Source organism: Phyllobates terribilis, unplaced genomic scaffold, assembly GCF_046119375.1.
Source record: "Phyllobates terribilis strain yellow unplaced genomic scaffold, ASM4611937v1 Scaffold_10__3_contigs__length_209671492, whole genome shotgun sequence".
In the NCBI taxonomy this organism is placed as follows: Eukaryota; Metazoa; Chordata; class Amphibia; order Anura; family Dendrobatidae; genus Phyllobates; species Phyllobates terribilis.
In genome coordinates, this window is record NW_027362770.1 from 133766000 (window position 1) to 133785893 (window position 19894).

General features: G+C 43.7%; 1 protein-coding gene across 1 annotated transcript in view; it reads right to left on the reverse strand.

Annotated features, from left to right (window-relative positions):
• Positions 1–6453: 6453 nt before the first annotated feature.
• Positions 6454–19894, reverse strand: part of TNIP1 (TNFAIP3 interacting protein 1) — a 62893-nt gene continuing 49452 nt past the window's right edge. Inside the window, exons 12-18 of the mRNA XM_073649814.1 lie at positions 19429–19557; positions 19156–19284; positions 12221–12346; positions 11600–11668; positions 8208–8390; positions 8044–8128; positions 6454–7150 (exon numbers count right to left, since the gene is read on the reverse strand). Of these exons, the coding sequence (XP_073505915.1) occupies positions 7107–7150; positions 8044–8128; positions 8208–8390; positions 11600–11668; positions 12221–12346; positions 19156–19284; positions 19429–19557 (765 nt within the window). The 3' untranslated portion in view covers positions 6454–7106. The remainder of the gene's footprint in view (positions 7151–8043; positions 8129–8207; positions 8391–11599; positions 11669–12220; positions 12347–19155; positions 19285–19428; positions 19558–19894) is intronic.

Consider the following 19894-nt stretch of genomic DNA (forward strand, 5'->3'; position numbering starts at 1 on the left):
TCAGGACTCATTGCTGGCCATTTTAAAACAGTCGATTTTTCTTTTTCAACCATTCCTGTGTACTTTTGGATGTGTGCTTTGGGTCATTGTCTTGCTGGAGAACCCATGATTTTAGACTCAAACCAAGTTTTCTTACGCTGGGTAGGCCATTTGGCTCTAAAATCTCTTGATAATTCTCTGATTTCATGATTCCGGTGATATGGTCAAGGCCTCCAGTACCAGAAGCAGCAAAGCAACTCCACAGCATTATGGATCCTCCACCATGCTTAACTCTTGGTAAGGTGTTCTTTTCCTTATAAGATTCATTGCGCCGTCTGTAAACAAACTTTTGCTTTGCATTGCCAAAAAGCTCCATTTTTGTTTCATCTGTCCACAGAACATTTTCCCAGAAGAAAAGGTACTCTTTGGCAAAGATCAGTTGTTCTTTTTTATGTTTTTTTCTTCAGCAATAGTTTCTTCCTTGGCCTTCTCCCATAAAACTCTGCTTGGCTTAGTGTACAGAGTGTGGTACTTTTTGAAACCATGACCCCAGACTGTTCCAGGTTGGCCTTCAGATGTTTGACGTGGTGTTTTTTCCACCATTCACACAAACCTTCGAAGACATCTGTTGTCAATGTTCCGCTTTCCCCCACGTCTAGGGAGGTCCTTGACGGTTACATGCTTGACAAACTTTTTAATAACATTGCGCACTGATGAAACTGGGATACCAAGCTCTGTGGAGATGGCCTTATACCCTTTGGAAGTCTTGTGTTTGCTAATAGCAGTTCTGATTTCCTCAGACAGCTCCTTTGCCTTCACCATTGTGACAAAGCAACAGGGCCTACCATGTGGCTTTTTAAAACACTAAAGTCATCATTCATTGGCCAATTCATGTCACATGGTCACCGACGATTTACCACAGGCGAGCCAAAATGTGTTTCCATACTAAATTGATGTAAAGGGTCGCAATACCAGTGCACAGCAAGTTTTAGGTTTTTCCATTTTTCCCTTTCATTGTTTTTGATTTTAAATGATCATTTGCGCTTTTGTATTTAACACGACTGCTCCATACAAAAAACTCTTTCACTTGATTCATTTTTTTCAGGAGATATTCCACATTATGTACTTAAACTACATGGTGCCAATAATGATGAGCAGGACTGTTTACACCTCTTTTGGGTTCATTGACTTCACACCAGTTGTTTCGCTTATAAATTTTGGTGTAATTTTGCGCAATGTAAATCAAATTTTAGGCCAGGCGCATTCTTCTCTTTAAACCACACCCCTTTGTCAAATGAGCTGCATATAATAAATAGGTCTAAAATTCAATGCAGTATTTTCTGCTAAAGTCAAGGTGCATTCATGATCGTAAAAACTCATTCAGTTGAAAAAAAAAACTTTATTAACATACATGGAATGTGACACTAGGCTTATATTATAAAAACAAATATATTACATGAGGCTTTTACAGGCAATTATATGCATTGTTATATTTCCCTTATATTTCCCAATAGTGTACTGTACAGCCATTAAGTTAATAGTTTAATACATAGCACAAATATAAAGCCTATGGGTCCATAATCAAAAGTACATGCATCATCGGGCTATTAAAGGGAATCGGTCAAATTTGTACATCTACCAGCATGTTATAGAGCAGAGGGAGCTAAACAGATTGATATAGAATTTTGTGCAAAAAAATTCAGCATAACTTGTATTTTATTAATTTAAATCCCAGCTATATGCTTAGGAGTCCAGTGGGCGGTCCTATTAAGTGATTGACAGCTATCAATCTATGCATGTAAAATACAAGTTCTTCATGATCTTTTCCAAGAAAATTGTATATTAATCTGCTCAGTATCTCTTGCTCTATAACATGCCTGTAGTTTAAACACTATGACTGGTTCCCCTTAAAATAAAGCAGGTCATTTTTTTTAATCCTGGATAACCCCTTTAAATCTGAATTCTAAAAGACTATTTTTAAAGTTTCCATCAATTACTGTTGAAAGCCCCGTGCAGAGACATTTGTTACTTGTCACAGGCTTAAGGCAGACATAAGCCCGTGATCACTCAGGTCATGAGTTTATTGATCTCTTTTTTCTGAAGTCCGTTTTGCTTCTGTCAAGGGTTCAGATGAATGGCTACAAGATCTGCCTCTCTCAAGACTTATCTGCCACTGAAGAAAAGACAATCATAAGATGCTGAACGATGTCTCCTCTCCAGTCTTTAGGGACCCCCCCCCCCACCTACAACAAGTCATAGGGTCCAAAATCATCATACACTTTACCATCAGAAAACTGGAGCTAAAATGTCCCAAATGTTTGTGCAACAAAAGCCTTCACGACAACTTTTTAAAAAATAGATAGCTATAGACCTCGCCCCTTCTATTAAACCCCTCCTTTATGATTTATGCCAAAGTGGCATAAATTATAGCAGAGATGTACTCCAGCCCATTACCAAACTACATTTTCTGGTGCATGGGCAGCTGAAAGGTGCCAAATTCATTAAGAGGTGTATTAAATGAATGGCACATCTTAATAAAACACCAGCCTTGACGAATCCCTCCACTTCCTCCTTTTTAATTTTCCTAGATCAAGAGATTTAAAGGGGTTGCCCAGCTGGAGGAAAAAAAAAAAAGACACTTGACTGTTTTTTTTTTTTACATATATATTTTGCCTGCAAATTGATGGGTCCAGGTTCTAAGACCCTCAACGATAACTGAAAAGACTACTGAGAAGTGCGCTGCTCAGAAAAAACGCACAGTTCCTGAGTGAGCGCACAGAGCAAAATACAGATTCAATAGAAAATCTGACTTTCTACTGAATCAATATTCCATTCTGTGCGCTCACTTAGGCAGGAGCAGTGTGATCTCCTGTGCAGTCCACTTCTCAGGCACACTTCTCGGCCATCTTTTGAAAGATGGGTGTAGATCTTTAGACCAGGGCCCAATCATTTAAAGTGTCTACAAGATATTAAAAGATATATATAAATAAATAAAACCTGGCAGCTCCACTCCAGCTTTGTTTTGACACAGTGATCTGTATGGGGGGGGGGGGCTTGGTGACTGGTTCACTTCAAGAGCTGCGTAGCCTGGATGCGTAGCCTCTGGCAGAGTATGGGGCTGGCTTAGCTATTCAAATGAGCCGGTCATCCAGCCCCTTCACACAAGTGGCGACACAGTGAGCTTTCTTTTGTGTTGAAGTCAAAAGATGGATATCGCCACTAACAGGTAAGCGACCTATGGTTTATTAGGGTCTATGCTGACAGAATCTACCTAGTAGCTGACGACCACCAAGTCTGTCAAAAACTACTCATAAGAGCGATTGGAATCAGCCATTTTTTGCCTCCCACAAGTTCAGATCGGCCTGACTGTAAGGCAACTGGATGAAGCAGATGCCCTCCCCTTACGGTTTTTGTAGGAAACCAACCACAAGAGGTCTCATCTCCTAGATGAATAAGGAACAGGATCTCCTGTTCTACATTTTAATGCAATCCCGTGATTTTGCTACCTTTGGGTGATCAAATTTCAGATTTTTCGTACACTGAAAAGCATGCTAGGCAAGTCATCTGACTATTGTGATTTATAGGTTGGTGGACAGGACAGGTCAATCCACTAATCTCAAATTGGAAATAAGCAAATGATGACAGAATTGTCAAAAATTATGTATCTCAAACTCCTAGAGCCTCTGTATGTCTTCCTGCCCTCTCCTCACCGTACGGTATATACACAAGAGACCATCATAGGTGGTCAAAATTTTCCATTCCATATTATCAATTATCGATCTTTCCAACTTATATTTTCTACAAATTGGACTGTAACCAAAACATTAAATTCTTCACTGGTCGACATAAAAAAAAAAAATCTGACCATCCAAACCTTCAATAAGGTATAAGTAATAAACACAATGACCCACCAGGTCTACACCTTCTATAGGACCTATTTTCACAGTTTCTCACTTGACAAATCGATCTCTAAAAAGAACTCTTATTCTTAGAATGCAACACGTCCCTCCCAACATTCAAGTCTCTGCTTTAAGGATATCTTAAGACCTTCCTAGGAACCATCCTATAACAAAAAATGCCTCTTTTATGCAATTTTGCACAAACCCTACCCAAAAGTGTTGAATCTGTAATAGAGCTTCTTCTACTACGTGACATTGATACTACAGGTGTTAACTCGTGTAGAAAAAGGAAATAGCCTTAGACACCAGGTCCCTGCTCTGTACATCTCAGCACCTTCTATGGTTTTGGCCCTGGAGTCACCATCTCTGTGGTCCAGCTCAGAGGACAGGCTTATGGAGAATGTTGGATGGTCTGGATAGACAATGTCAACCAAGCTCAACCATACCATGAACCACTCTAAGCCTGGTTCCATCTGATCTCCAGGGTCTAGAAGACTACATTGTCCATGTAGATGAGACCAAAAGGGGCCAGACAAAATTTAGTTCCTCCTAATGAACTTGAACCTTCAAAATTTTTGATCATAATGTCCTCAAGACTTTGCGACCTCTATGCTTCCAAAATATCGGACAACCTTCATTTTTGGTTGGATTACCATCTGCTTACAGTGCACAGGCTACATACAAAATAATGAAAGATCCCAATATTCTTGGGAATAGGTTACACATGAGTCCTCTGCGTTTATTCTTTAAGGTTCCATTCACATTCATTTCAGTTCTGCTGACTTACTGCTGTTAATCTCATACAGAAGAAAATAACATTTGTAAAATATGACATTTCCAGCACTTGAATTATCTTTGACATAGAATGACATCAATGACCAGCACAGATGAGCACGTCTCCTACACCCCCTGCCTTGGTCACCACCTCCCTATAGGGGGCACCATTTCAGCAAGACGTAAGACTTTACTTATTTAGTTACATTAAGAACTCAAATATTTATTTTAATATAACATTAAACGGATTAGTCCATTGAGCCTGAGCTCACGGATCACGGGCAGAGTGGGATGGAGAAGTAGGTGGTACCAGCTCACAGCAATCTTCTCTGTGGTTCCATAGAAATAGCTGGTAATCAGCAGAAACTGAACAAGTATTGTATTTCTGCTTTTCCCTCCTGCAGGTAAGGTAGGAAGCACTTAGCAAAATGGGGTCCGGTCTGTTTGATTTACGTTGGTAAATGATTCACAATGAACCTGTACTATGTATTGCCCACGGATCGTCCATTGTATATTCTCGCTACTGTAGCAAGTGCAGGAATATACTCAGGTTTCTTTTCCCTCTCCTAAAATATCTGTGTACATTTTTGGCCTAAATCTTGGCCCAATCTTAAGGTGTCAATGAAAATCGAGGAAGATGAGGGTGGATAGAAAGGGGGAACAATAAGGAAAAGAAGGGAACATAAAAGAGAAAGATAGGGAAACAGGAAGGAACAGAGAAAGGGGGGGCGACAGGAAGGAACAGAGAAAGGGGGGGCGACAGGAAGGAACAGAGAAAGGGGGGGCGACAGGAAGGAACAGAGAAAGGGGGGGCGACAGGAAGGAACAGAGAAAGGGGGGGCGACAGGAAGGAACAGAGAAAGGGGGGGCGACAGGAAGGAACAGAGAAAGGGGGGGCGACAGGAAGGAACAGAGAAAGGGGGGGCGACAGGAAGGAACAGAGAAAGGGGGGGCGACAGGAAGGAACAGAGAAAGGGGGGGCGACAGGAAGGAACAGAGAAGGGGGGGGCGACAGGAAGGAACAGAGAAAGGGGGGGCGACAGGAAGGAACAGAGAAAGGGGGGGCGACAGGAAGGAACAGAGAAAGGGGGGGCGACAGGAAGGAACAGAGAAAGGGGGGGCGACAGGAAGGAACAGAGAAAGGGGGGGCGACAGGAAGGAACAGAGAAAGGGGGGGCGACAGGAAGGAACAGAGAAAGGGGGGGCGACAGGAAGGAACAGAGAAAGGGGGGGCGACAGGAAGGAACAGAGAAAGGGGGGGCGACAGGAAGGAACAGAGAAAGGGGGGGCGACAGGAAGGAACAGAGAAAGGGGGGGCGACAGGAAGGAACAGAGAAAGGGGGGGCGACAGGAAGGAACAGAGAAAGGGGGGGCGACAGGACGGAACAGAGAAAGGGGGGGCGACAGGACGGAAAAGAGAAAGGGGGCGACAGGACGGAAAAGAGAAAGGGGGCGACAGGACGGAAAAGAGAAAGGGGGCGACAGGACGGAAAAGAGAAAGGGGGCGACAGGACGGAAAAGAGAAAGGGGGCGACAGGACGGAAAAGAGAAAGGGGGCGACAGGACGGAAAAGAGAAAGGGGGCGACAGGACGGAAAAGAGAAAGGGGGCGACAGGACGGAAAAGAGAAAGGGGGCGACAGGACGGAAAAGAGAAAGGGGGCGACAGGACAGGAAGGAAAAAAAGGGGGGGACAGGAAGGAAAAAAAGGGGGGGACAGGAAGGAAAAAAAGGGGGGGACAGGAAGGAAAAAAAGGGGGGGACAGGAAGGAAAAAAAGGGGGGGACAGGAAGGAAAAAAAGGGGGGGACAGGAAGGAAAAAAAGGGGGGGACAGGAAGGAAAAGAGAAGGGGGGAACAGGAAGGAAAAAAGGGGAACAGAAAAGAAAGGGGGAGCAAGAAAAAGAAAGGGGGAACAGGAAGAAAACGAGTGAGGGCGGGAAAGAGGAGAAAAGAGGGGGTGGAGGAAAGGGGGGGATTTATGAAGCGAGAGAGGAAAAAGGGAAGAAAAGAGAGGGACAGGAAGGTAAAGACGGAAGAAAGGATGAAATATAAGGCAGGGTTTACATAAGATAGAGGAGCGAAAGGATGGACTGAAGGGAGTAGTAAAGGGAGAGAAAATAAAGGAGGAATTTTATTATATTGGTTACATTAATAAAATCTCTTGCATTGAGGTAAAGAGACTGTTAGCTAAACAGAATATTACAGTTTTCTACTTAATTAAAAATGCCACTCTCCTTCTACTGTACACAGGAAAGGCTAGTGGTATATATGTAGGTATACTCCATACAGATAATGCACTGATCTAAGTCATCCAGGTGCGCTCTGTCCTTTGCCTGGTCATGACCGACCTGTTCCTTCTCTTCATTCACATGGTTTAGGAATGGAAGGCTGTGTACACACCATGCCAAGAAGAAGTGTGAATATCAGTAAATACGCCGTCTTCCCTGCAGATCCTTAGGTTTGCCGCTGAGAGATCTGAGCTCCTTTCTTTGTGGCGTCTACAATGACAATGAACAGAATATGAAACATGTGGCTCCTAACAGCTCCCTATATATAAAACCCAATATCAACCCCGTATGCAGCTAAGCTCCTGTATTGGTGGCTGCAAGAAATATTTCTTAACAAAGGAGGTAAGGTATTAATAAGAATATATGAAGGAGGACATTCATTTTAAACAGGTTTTCCAGAATTTTAACATGAAATCGTTGGTGATCTAGCAGTTCAACCAACCTCTTCATTATTTAGCACTGTACATTTTTTTCAGCTGTGCCTGGTTCTGTAGCTGTGTGGAGGATGTAAAGAAAGTCATGTAGTCTCTATAGTTTTATATGGCAGATTCAGGGCCGGCACAAGATGAACCCGGGCAAATACTGGGGTAAATGGTGCCTGGCGGGCCCACTCGGCCCAGGTTTCAATTTGCGACAACCGCTGAACATGCACAGCTGATGTGCACACAGCATATATGCCGCAGGCTCCATACAGATGCCGTCTGTGTAATACAGCTGGCATCCAATTCAGACTGCTGCGATCGGACCAACCCTAGTTTAATTTTTATTCATGATAACGGTCATTTAAAAGGTTATAAATGGTGGAACAACATGACTGCAATGTGCTGATGGAACATGGTCATGGCAGCTGATGGGCAATCTGAAGGCCCTCCTTGGCTGACTTTCGGCGCTCCCATTAGCCTAAATAGAGCGCATGATCAATCACTGCTCTTTTTACACAAGGTTCTTCAGAGCCCTGGTTCTCAGGATTGTTGGTGGCCACGACTGTTGGGCCCTCAATAAATCGGAAAGTTATCCCTTATCCAAAAGATAGGGGATGACTTTCAAACTTGAGAACACGCCTTTAATAAATTCTTACTCCAAATTTGATATTTACTACTTACCAGTCTCCCTCTTTTTAGGGTTGGGGACCTCTTTTGCCTTGAAAGGTCTTGGAGGAGCGTTAGCTGCTCGCCACTGATATGCTGGCTGTAAATAAAGATCATTAGAACAGATACAGATAAAGAAAATCAATGAAGAGGAAACAAGCGGACCATTGGGGACTCACCGGTGGAACATTTGGCAGATCCTGAACCTGACTGTGCTCCGGACCAACAACAGGTGGTGGATAACAGATGGGCCAGTCCTCATATCCTGGGTACATCATGGCAGGCGGGCTGTAAGGATACCGGTGGTATGGCGGACAGGTAGGTCCCATATGATGATTTATTATAAATCGCTCTCCAACAGCCTGAAAAACATATAGGAAATGTATATAAATCAATCCTGGATACAACGACGTCACAGATGTGGCTACCTAATGTAATTCGCCATCCGTCACAACAATGCATATATATGTGGCACCCAGAGTTGGGTAATATTTAAAAAAACTGAAAGCACATAGTTGAGAAAAAAAAAAAGGCGTAGTAGCAGATTTTGTATTTTTTTTCCTAAAAGATTCTTCACTGGCTCCTGGGAATATTTACGTATCTCCATAGTAACAGACTACAAACAAATCATTTGTAGTCTGTTACCATGGAGACAGAAAAGGCAAATCTTTCTGAGGAAACTGTCCAGAGTCGCTACTATGTAATAAGAGAGAAATTCTGTAAAGGGAATTTTCCAAATTAGCGGATTCTCTGGCTAGAAGCTAAGCAAAAGTTCAGAAAGGATTGGGGATTTACCTGCTTAGTCACTAAATGCCATCCCAATGGCCTGGGTGAGGATACTAGAAGTGTTAATGCAATACTGATGCAGACAACAGGATAGGTGAAATATATTGATCAATGGGTATTATTATTACAGTACTGCCAGCGCATGCTTGAATAGTCAAACGAGTAGTCACTGGGGGCAGAGGTTGCGGTCACTGCCACAGTAAGGCTGCGGTCACTGTCGACAAGTGAGAGAGCACTGTCAGTGTGCATTGTAAGGAGAGGAAGAGCGAGCAGAGACCAGCTCGGCCCCCACAAGTGACGTCACTTGCGGATGCGGGGCTGGTCTCTGTTGGGCTTTTTCCTTGCAATGTGCACTGCTAGTGCGCGCTCTTGCCGGCTTAATTACTTTTGATCAGAGCTGGCGAGCGAGTGCACTGTCACTGAGCATATTGAATAGTGACAAGGTCAGAATTGACAACCAACACAAGCTCAGTAGAGCAGGGACTAGCCCAGCCCCTAAAATGGACATCACTGCTTACGCTTCGTTTCAGGGCAGTGACCGCAACCCCTATATCCCAGCATGCACTGGGGGCTCTCAAACGAAGCGCCATCAAACAGGAAGTCGTAAAAAAAGTAAAACAAAGCAGTTAGAAAGTGTAGTGAGGGAATGATGGGGAATTTTTAATTAAAGGATATTAGAAACTAAATTAGATGACATGAAATAGAGTTTCGGACCACCCCTTTAATGATCACAAAAATCGGTGACCTATTTCTCCAGTATGAATTCAATGGTTGTGTGCATGTACAATTTTCCATGGGAGACAGTGAATAAAGCGGTGGTCATGTATGAACAGAACTACAGAACTGATACTGGGGAAACCGATCCTTCGTGATCATTGAAGGTCCAGCTTAGCGATGAGAATCGGTCACGTATCCTGTGGTCCACACCAGCATTAATCATGTGGACTTGTTTTATTAAAATATTTAGATTTGCCCTGTGAAAGTTGCAGCAATCTCCTCTCCGTGCCTCGGTGTCAGAACCAAAATAATAAATCTCCAACAAGCGCTCAGGAACAGCAGATGCGGATGGGAGACTGGACGGCAATTAACATCCTGTCATTATAAACGTCATTGAGGCGGAACAGTACACCATTTCATTAATGCAGTGCGATGACGCAGGTCCGCTGACTCACTGATCAATCTGCTCTATAGCTTCTGCAGACTTCTGTTTGATAGTTTTTTGTTTCATTTTTTTCTTATTTTTTCTTATTTTTAGTATTCAATTTTTTTGTGTTACAAGTATTTTTTTTTTACAAAACTTGTAATTTTTTTTATTAAAAAAAATACATACTATTTTTGTAATCTCACAATGATTATTGCGGCTTTGTTTAAGACTCTTAGCTTTGTCGTTTTGCAGCAGGCTCATTATCATCAGAGGCAGGTTTACAAATGACAGGTCATCGTTTTACACAAAATCCACAATAGGCGATGTCACAACTGGTCCTGCTCCCCCTCCTCCCTTCAAGACTACTTTTGCACCCGCTCATTAGATGCTTTGATGCGAAAAAATAGGGCGGAGTTTGACCATTGCGGCTAATGTGCGAGTGTCAATTTTCCTCAAACAACAGGAAGTTAGAGTCTAAAAAAAAAGCCCCAGTGGCCAGTGTGAGAATTGCAATGATTCTAATTTTTAATAAAGATTGTGATATAAAAAAAAATAGATTTAAACAGAAAAAAACTTGATTTAAATAAGAGTAATTTTTCGATTTAAATTATTTATTCTGTCCCATTCTTAAAACTATTTGAAGAGTCAAAAAGGATAGCGGTGATAAAGCTCATCTCTCACTCTGTCCTGCATTACCCAGAAAGACAACTGGTTTGAATAAGCAGCGTGCAATACTGAATATCACCTGTGGTGGCGCTACAGGGAAATTGAACATTTACTGTCAAGATTACCCACCGATCTGTTTAATGAACCTTTCTAACAAGTAGGGATTGTCAGTAGTAAGGATTACCCAAGCAGCTAATCAACTGGTTAACGGTGGTTATGGTTCACAGCACAAACCAGGAAATATTAACGGACATGAGAAAAAAAAATCTGTGAGCTGTATAGTAATAAACATAAACTGGAACATCCCGTGTGTTTTCCAGAGGGCAAAAACGTACCAAATCAGCAAAACAAGGTGCAGATCTGAGAATGTGGATTTAGGGCTGTGTAATTCTATGTGTTGGGCCATGTTAACCATTGAAGCATTAAGGAACGCTTAAAAGAGTAACAGTCATTTTAATTATTTTATTTTTCATAAATCAATAAGAAAATGTGTAATCTCTCTTATCTGAGCAATCTACTTCTTTCTCCTCCTGGACCAAATTTTTCACTCTTCAGTGAAGACATATTTTCCCATTACAGAGATGGATGACAGTTAGTGCCTTTAAAAATCTATGGAGAGTGGAGAAGAAGAGAGGAGCTAGAGGAATACACAGACATTCTGCTGCAAGTTCAAATCAAAGATCAATTACAGTTCTCCATAGAACTTTATGAGCACCAACTGTCATCTCCAGTTACCATTCTCCATAGATCCTTATAAGCACTAACGGTTATCTCCTATCTCAGTAATGGGAAAATCTGCCTTTACTGAATACCAAGTTTACAAAGTGAATGATCAGTCAAGGAGGAGAAAGAAGCAAATGTCTTTGATAAGATATATTCTTGTTTCTTGTTGTCATGTGTACTACTGATTTATAGAAAAAAAAAAATAAAACTACGGTTAATCTTCAAAACAACCCAATAAAAGTAGCACCTTACCTCTTGCGGCCTAGATCGCTCACGTCCCTGTTCTTTCTCTCTTTGTAAGTCCTCCTGACAGGTGTGTAGCTGAAATGGAAATTAATATAGTACAGTAAACACCATACAAGGGAGTGTAAGTACAGCGTCTGACTACACAGGGTTTGTTTGTAGTCTGTTACCATGGAGACAAATCGGAATTATAGACACAAAGTGGTAAGAAATGTTTCATTGCAAAGTTGCTTCAGTTTTTTTTTTTTAACTATACATAGGCAGATCAAGAATAATATAAAAGGACACTTCAGTAAAGATAGTAACAGGGACAATTACTCTTTTTATTTCAAGATTAATTTAACTAGCAGTTGTGTGAAGTTAGAAAATCTCTTGAACATGCAACAGTTAAAAGAAACCCATCGTAAAATGGTGTAGAGCACCTATAGATCAATCGTCTCAGTTTTCTGGCCAAAGATTGAATATAACCTGCATTTTATTTATTTCTGATGATTTTTGGCTTAGGAGTCCAGTGGGCGGTCTTTTTGGGGATTCACAGCTGCCAATCATTGAGTAGGACCACCCACTGGACTGGTAAACTCAGAAATAACAGATTCAATTGACAACACCAGAATAGGAGAGACTCTGCACCTTAGTGTTGGCCTGGGCCAGCTGTGTTTGAAGCTGCTCCATCTCTCGTTTCAGGTCCTCCTTTTCCTCGTTCATACGTTCCCGATCACTGCGTTCCCTCTTAAAGTCTTCTTCAAAGATGGCCACCTAGAAATAAGGATTACATTTTCAGAGATGCCTACAAAATATGAGTCAGGGCTTTAAGAACGTATGAAAGAATACATGGCGTTCACCAATGTCTAAAGGTCACTGGGATCAGCCCCAAATGCTACATGTGACACTGATAGGCTAAGTGCCCACGTTGCGGACCTGAAGCATATTTTTTACGCTTCTCCCTGGCGGGAAAATCGCATGCGGATTTTACATGCGGTTTTCCCGCCAGGTAGAAGCGTTTGTGAGGCGTCTTTGCAGCGTCTTCACATGCATTTCCGCATGCGGGTTATCAAGCACTTCTCCAAGTGATTTAAGCATCACTTGGAAAAGTGCTTGACAACTTGTTCACACTATATAAATCCATGCAACCGGCATATATAGTGTGACCAAGTAATAGTTAAAAAAAAGAATCAGAATGGGAAAAAATTAAAAAATAAAGTTTATACTCACCTTCTGATGCATTCTCTGCCCCGTCCGGAGTCTTGAGCGGCTCACGCTGTTGTGTGCAGGACCTGCGGTGATGTCATTGAGTCATGTCATGGGTCACATGACTCAATGACGTGGCAGGTCCTTCAGACAACAGTGCGACGGAGGGAAAACATCAGAAGATAAGTATAAACTTTATTTTATTCTTTTTTTTACAGGTTCTTTGGTACCCAGGTCTGGATGAGAGTCTCCTCTCCTCCAGACTTTGGTACCATCCGCACATTGATTCCGCATGCGGAAACGCAAAATTAATGAACATGCTGCGGATTTTTGACCGCAGCATATACGCTGTGGAAAAATCCACAGCATGGGCATTGACATTGCGGAATGCCATTGGGGACCATGGGGTGCGGATATACATGCGTTTTACAAGCGTTTACGCTGCGGAAATTCCGCAGCATATACGCTTGTAATACGCAACGTGGGCACGCAGCCATAATGTGACTCTTTAAAGAACTGGATAATCTTTTGTTGCGTTTTGAAAATTTTGCTTTGCTGCAGTAGATCAATGTATAATATTTAGATTTGATGCCCACATTTTTTTTTTTAAAAAAAGGTAGAGAATACAGCTTGCATCGAAGTCAATAATAAATCTGATTACAGTAAACTCCCCTTTGCAATGGCTTCTGGTCTTCAAAATTTTGTCATCCAAAAATGTGGTACAAAAAACACCCCCATCACATATTTCAAGCTGCAACCAGTCCTCATCAGGCGTCAGGATGGGTTACAGCCCAAAGAAACATGTGCCTCTTGTCAGATCACCAGCATCATGAACAAATATAGATGATTTGCTGACGAAAACTGAGCACAAATGGCTTTTTTCTTTCCAGCTTTAGTTCTCCTCCATGCTCATTTGTACTCAGTCAGTCTGCGAGCTTTACAGAAGAGCACGAAGAATGACTGATCAAGAAGATGGAGGAAAAAAAAAAAAAGTCTGTAGTGCCCAGTAATCCGAAAAGGTTTTTTTTTCTCCAGCTACTACCCTGCTTCGTGGCAGTGAGCAGAACAGTTAGGTTTGTTCACAATGCTGCTCCTCTGACAGTCGAGACACATGTCAAGCAATGTTTTTTTTCAGGCTGCAAACCATCCTGACACATGACTAGGACAGGTTGCAGTTTGAAATATGTGATGGCGGCCATTTTTTTTTCCACATTCTTAGAGAACCCATTTAACAAGGGAACCTAATCAGTTGTCTCCACCCATCAAGCTGTCACTATTGACCTATTGTTCTGCTCCTGTATTTCTAAAGCGGTGTTGCTTGGCAGAAGCAGATTCCTTATTTTAATGCCAGAGTGCACCATATGCAAATTTTAAGTCTGTAGCAAGGTGGAATCTTTCCAGAGACAAGTTAGACTGGCCGTGCCCTGATCCTGCCCAACCTCTCATGACTGATGTCCCCACGGACAGGTTTTGGGCTACTCATCTCTACTTGATCCAGCGCCAGAGTCCCCCTCCTGCCACCTCTGGGGCAACCCAATGTGCTTCTGTGATGTCACATTCTTGAGCCACGTAGACCGACTGAGGCAGGAGGATGCCACCTGAGTAGTCAGTAGGTTGCCATCAACGCTTATACTAAGGATTTTAAGTACCACTATTGAACTCTGCTGCAAACTCAACCCTGCTATATCACTGTGCTGGCTTTGACATATTGAGTTCTCCAGCACACGAAGCTTGGCTGCAAAATCATCTCTGTTACATTGTCCAGTCAACTCGGCTATCTTGAGACCAACTCAACTACGCTTCCTGATTTAGTCATCTCTGAATTAACTCTGCTTCATAGCAGTGCCAGTCATGCTGCATCGAACCACCAAGTATTTCTTGTTCCTCTTCGCTGAATTAGCTCTGCTTTATCACTGTTCTTAGGGCCCCGTCACACTAAGCGATGCAGCAGCGATCCCGACAACGATACGACCTGTCAGGGATCGTTGCTGCGTCGCTATGTGGTCGCTGGTGAGCTGTCAAACAGGCAGGCTCACCAGCGATCAGGGGAGCAGCGATATCGTGGAAAGAATCGTTCCACGATGTCCTGCTCCCGTTACCAGCCTGATGCTTAAGCAGGAGCAGGCTGGTAACTATGGTAAACATCGGGTTACTAAGTGCGCGTGTGCCCCTAGTAACCCGCTGTTTACCATGGATACCACTCTGCTACGGTGCGCGGGAGCCTCCGCGCACCGTAGCAGAGTGGTATCCATGGTAAACAGCGGGTTACTAAGTGCGCGCGTGCCCCTAGTAACCCGATGTTTACCATAGTTACCAGCCAGATCGTTGGTCCCGCTGGTCACACACAGCGATGTGTGCTGACCAGCGGGAGGGCAAAGACCAAAAAATGGTCCAGGACATTCTGCAGCGATCAGCGACCTCACAGCAGGGGCCTGATCGTTGCAAAGTGTCACACACAGCGACATCGCTGGTGAGGTCGCTGGTGAGTCACCAAAACCGTGACACAGCAGCGATATCGCTATGTGAGACGGGGGCTTTACTCTGCTACAGCAGATCTGTGTAACCTCGCCCCCAACACTGATTGGCAGTTTTCTGTGTATACTGCCTGCAAGCTGCCAATCAGTGGTGTGGGCGGGGTTCTACAGGGCTCAGCATTCAGAGCTCTGCTACATCTACAGCACAGAAAACAGTGATTTTTACCAAAACTGCACCAAGCAGTCCAGTAAGTGACACATCGTTGGAATCAGGCTCTCAGCCCCTACATCATGCAGCTCTCAGATTAAATAAAAACTGCTGAAAGATTTACTTTATGCCTCCATACACATTATATAGTTTTCAGCCAATTGTTCAGCTGACATATCTAACCCGACTCCCCCACACATGGGAACGCTCGGCTTGGCCAAACGCTCCTGTGTTCTCTACGGGGGCCGATGCTGGACTTCTCATCTTCACGATGAGTCACAAGACATACAATGAATCAGACTAATATCACACAGGATGTATCCAGACAAAGAGCCACTGAGATCTACAAAACTCCAAGTCCACAGGATTAAGATTAGATAAACCAGAGGATTATACCCAACACGTCTGTTTTCAGACAAAGGATCATCGATGATGTGGATAAATTATGAAATTTCCTCTAAGGATTATAGACAAATACCGGCACAAGGAACACTCACTAGTTATTAAGGGGCTAAATAACAAAATTTAAGACTTTAGGCGAGAGATAAAGCCCTGGATTCACAAGACATTGAGATTATTAGGTCCATCAAGCATATGAGCATAATGCTGGGTCATCCGTGTCATGGTCCAAGCACAGACTGGCCGTGGGTCTCCTAATCCCAACTTGGCAGCCCCATATGTCTATGAGGCTGCCAAGATCGGGTAAGGAGACCATCAGACAATCCGTGCATCGCTATAAAGGTGGTCAAATTCAGGTCAGGAGACTCGCGGCCTGTCCGTGCATAACTATGAGGCTGCGTGCCCACTATGCGTTTTTCAAGCATTTTTGCCGCTTAACGCTTAAAAAACTTTTGGTAATACGTGCCCCATGGTGCCCAATGATAATCCGTATGTGCTGTGCACATGCTGCGGAAATTTCCGCTGCGGATTATCATTGCGGAAAAATACGCAGCATGTTCATTAATTTTACGGACACGCAGAATAATCGCTGCCATTGACTTGCATTGGACCGCGTGACATCCGCATCACTGCATCTGCACACACGGATATCACATGGTTCAATGTGCGGATGGTACCCGGGTGTGGAGAAGAGGAGACTCTCCTCCGGACCCGGGTACCACAGAAACTGTTAAAAGAATTTAAAATCAAAAATAAAGATTATACTTACCTTCTGATGGCCCCCGGTGTTTTCTCCGCTGCGTCCAGTCTGTTGTATGGGTCGCGGTGGTGTGAAAGGACCTGCCATGACGTCATTTAGTCATGTGACAGGTCACGTGACCGCTGACGTCGGCAGTCGCGTGACCTGTCACATGACTAAATGATGTCATGGCAGGTCCTTAAACACCACCGCGACAGATACAACAGACTGGACGCAGCGGAGAAAACATCGGGGGCCATCGGAAGGGGAGTATAATCTTTATTTTTGATTTTTTACCACTCTTATTCTTTTTTTTAACTATTACTTGGTCACACTATATAAATCCATGCCGGTTACATGGATTTATATAGTGTGACCAAGTTGTCAAGCACTTTTCGAAGTGATGCTAAAATTGCTTGGAAAAGCGCTTGATGACCCGAATGCAGAAATGCAAGTGAAGAACGCTTGACAAACGCTTCTACCTGGCAGGAAAAAAGCATGTAAAATCCGCATGTACAATCCGCATGCATTTTACCTGCCAGGGAGAAGCGGAAAAAATATGCAGCATTTCTGCATCGTGGGCACTTAGCCTGAGGCTGCCAGGTTCATATCAGGAAACCCTTGGACTATCCGTGTTTCACCATGGGGCAGCCAGTTCCAATCAGGAGACCCTTGGACAATTCAAGCATCACTATGAGGCTGCCAAATTCGGGTCAATAGACCCTCAGACAATCCATGCATCATCATGGAGCCGCCAAGTTTAGGTCAATAGACCCTTGGACAATCCGTGAATCACCATGGGACGGCCAGTTCAGGTTAAGAGACCCTCGGACAATTTGTGCATCACTAGGAGGCTGCCAAATTCCGGTCAACAGACCCTCGGCCAATCCATGCATCACTATGAGGCTGCCAAGTTCGGGTCAATAGACCCTCGGACAATCCATGCATCACTATGGAGGTGGGCAAGTTCAAGTAAGGAGACCTGCGGACAATCCGTGCATCACTATAAGGCTGCCAAGTTTGGGTCACAGTGGACAGTCAGTGCTCAGACCGTCATACAAAGATGTGTGAATGTGGCATTAGTGAAGTGAAGCCCCTTCAATGTTAATCCAGGCAGGATGGCTCGCCATGTGGCTGTGGCTGGTACTGCAGCAAAGTCCAATTTTGAAGAGCAACAAGTGTCTTAAGGGTCAGACTACCATCAATCTAACATTCGATATCCCGGAGAGTCCATCAGCCATATCCTCCTTCTCATCCCTCTTCCTAAAGCTCAATGTAAACAAGGCTGAACTCAAGTTTCTGGCCTCCCACTTAACTTCCTTCCACTACCTCAATCACAATAAATGCCATCAATCTTTCCCTTTTACCGGACGTCCGCTGCATCGGAGTAACCCTGGACTCTGCCATGTCCTTCAGACCACACATCCAAGCTCTCACTGCCTCCAATTTGAAAATATTTTCTGAATCCGTCCTTTTCTCAACCCTGAATCTACTCCAATGTTAGCGTCCTCATCATCTCCCGCCTCAACTACTGCAACATCCTCCTCTGTGGCCTCCCTGCTAACAATCTCTCACCTTTCCAGTCCAAACTTAACTCTGGTGTCCGACTAATCCACCTCTTTCCGCACTACTCCTCCGCTTCTACCTTCTGCAAATCCTTCATTGACTCCCAATTCCCCAACATATCCAGTTTAAACTGCTAACATGGACCTACAAAGCCGTCCGTAATTTGTCCCCTCTGTATATCTCCGAACTAATCTCCTGATACATTCCCACACGTAATCTCTCATCCTCACAAGATCTCCTTCTCGTCTCCACACTCGTATGTTCCTCACACAATCGTCTCCAAAATGTCTCCCCATCCTTTGGAATTCTGTGCCCCAACACTTCTGATTATCCGCCACACTCAGATCTTTCAGATGGAACTTAAGAACCCATGTCTTCAAGAAAGCTACAGCCTGCAATGACGCAGCTGCCACTTCACCACCACTAGAGCTGTCGCAACCCCCCAACCAACTGTCTCCTTCCCCATTACCCTGTATGCACGCAAGGGTAGGATTCTCTCCCCTCTGTACCATTGTCTGGAACCAATGGTGCTCTAAAAATAAATAGTAATCAAGGACCACCTCCATGGCACCTGTGCAGTAAAAAGAGGTCTACTGCCCACCGGTTCATCTGCGCATGTGCCAAGTGCCATAGAGGTGTCATGTGATGATGTACCCACCCTGTATCATCACGAGCCACCCATGTGGCAAATGTGCAAATTAATCGGTGGGTAGTAGACCCTTCTTCACTGCGCAAGCCCCAAAAGTACGTGAGGGAGCTTAGAAGCTAGGGTTGAAACGGAGACACTCAAAGGTGGCAAAGTAATCAGAGAAATGAAACCCAAGGATAAAACCAAGGTGGCCATTTCATCTGATCTCCAGGGCTGTCTGAAGCGATTAAATTTACATTATAGGACCCAATCCAAAAAGTTAAGTCTACCACATAGCATTTGGTCACTTGGTAAAAGCTAAATTTCTTGAGAGCATCAGTTGAGTAAAAAGAGGTCATTTACCTGCTGTTTGAGGAGGTCAATCTGAGTTATGAGTTCTTGGCGCTGAAGGAGCCCAGTGTCCTCAGTGGAGGCAGAGAAAGATGGAGAACGTGGACCTGATCCCTGCAGCTTCAGAGCCTCTTCCAAAGCCTGTGAAGACAACGACACAATACAGTAAGTCCCAAGTGGAGACATGTGAAGAAGTCCTTCTCTCAAGGTGGATCTAGTCCATACGCAACGGTGCCGTCCAGCAGAAGCTGAAATGTACCTTCTACAACAAATATTAAAAATTACTTTATTCAGTCGGCCGATCTCGCGCTCCTGATATTCCCGCTGTTTGCTGGTGGAACTCATCTGGTCATGAAGGAACCTGTTTTTTTGCCTTAAATCTCTTATCTCAGACTCCATCTTCTGTATTTGTGACTGTGAAGGAATAAAAGAAACATTATGACGTGGTCGCACAACGTGTCAATTAAGGGCAGATGTTATTCTGTAGTGCGTGGAGGTTTTTAAAAATTTAATTGACTTTCCTTCCACGGTAATCCGCTGCAGATTTGCAGTCTGCAGCATGTCTGACGCAGTTTATCTCTCATAGAGCAGAAGGATCTGCAGTCCAAAAGATATCTAAGAGAGAGTCGGCAGGCCCTACACACTAGGCAGTTGGCCAAGACCCCTGATGTCGGAGGGTTCGGCCGACATTAGTCCAAATCTATAACTTCAAAACCGTCAAACTTCCACAAAAAAAACACATTAGGGTTTT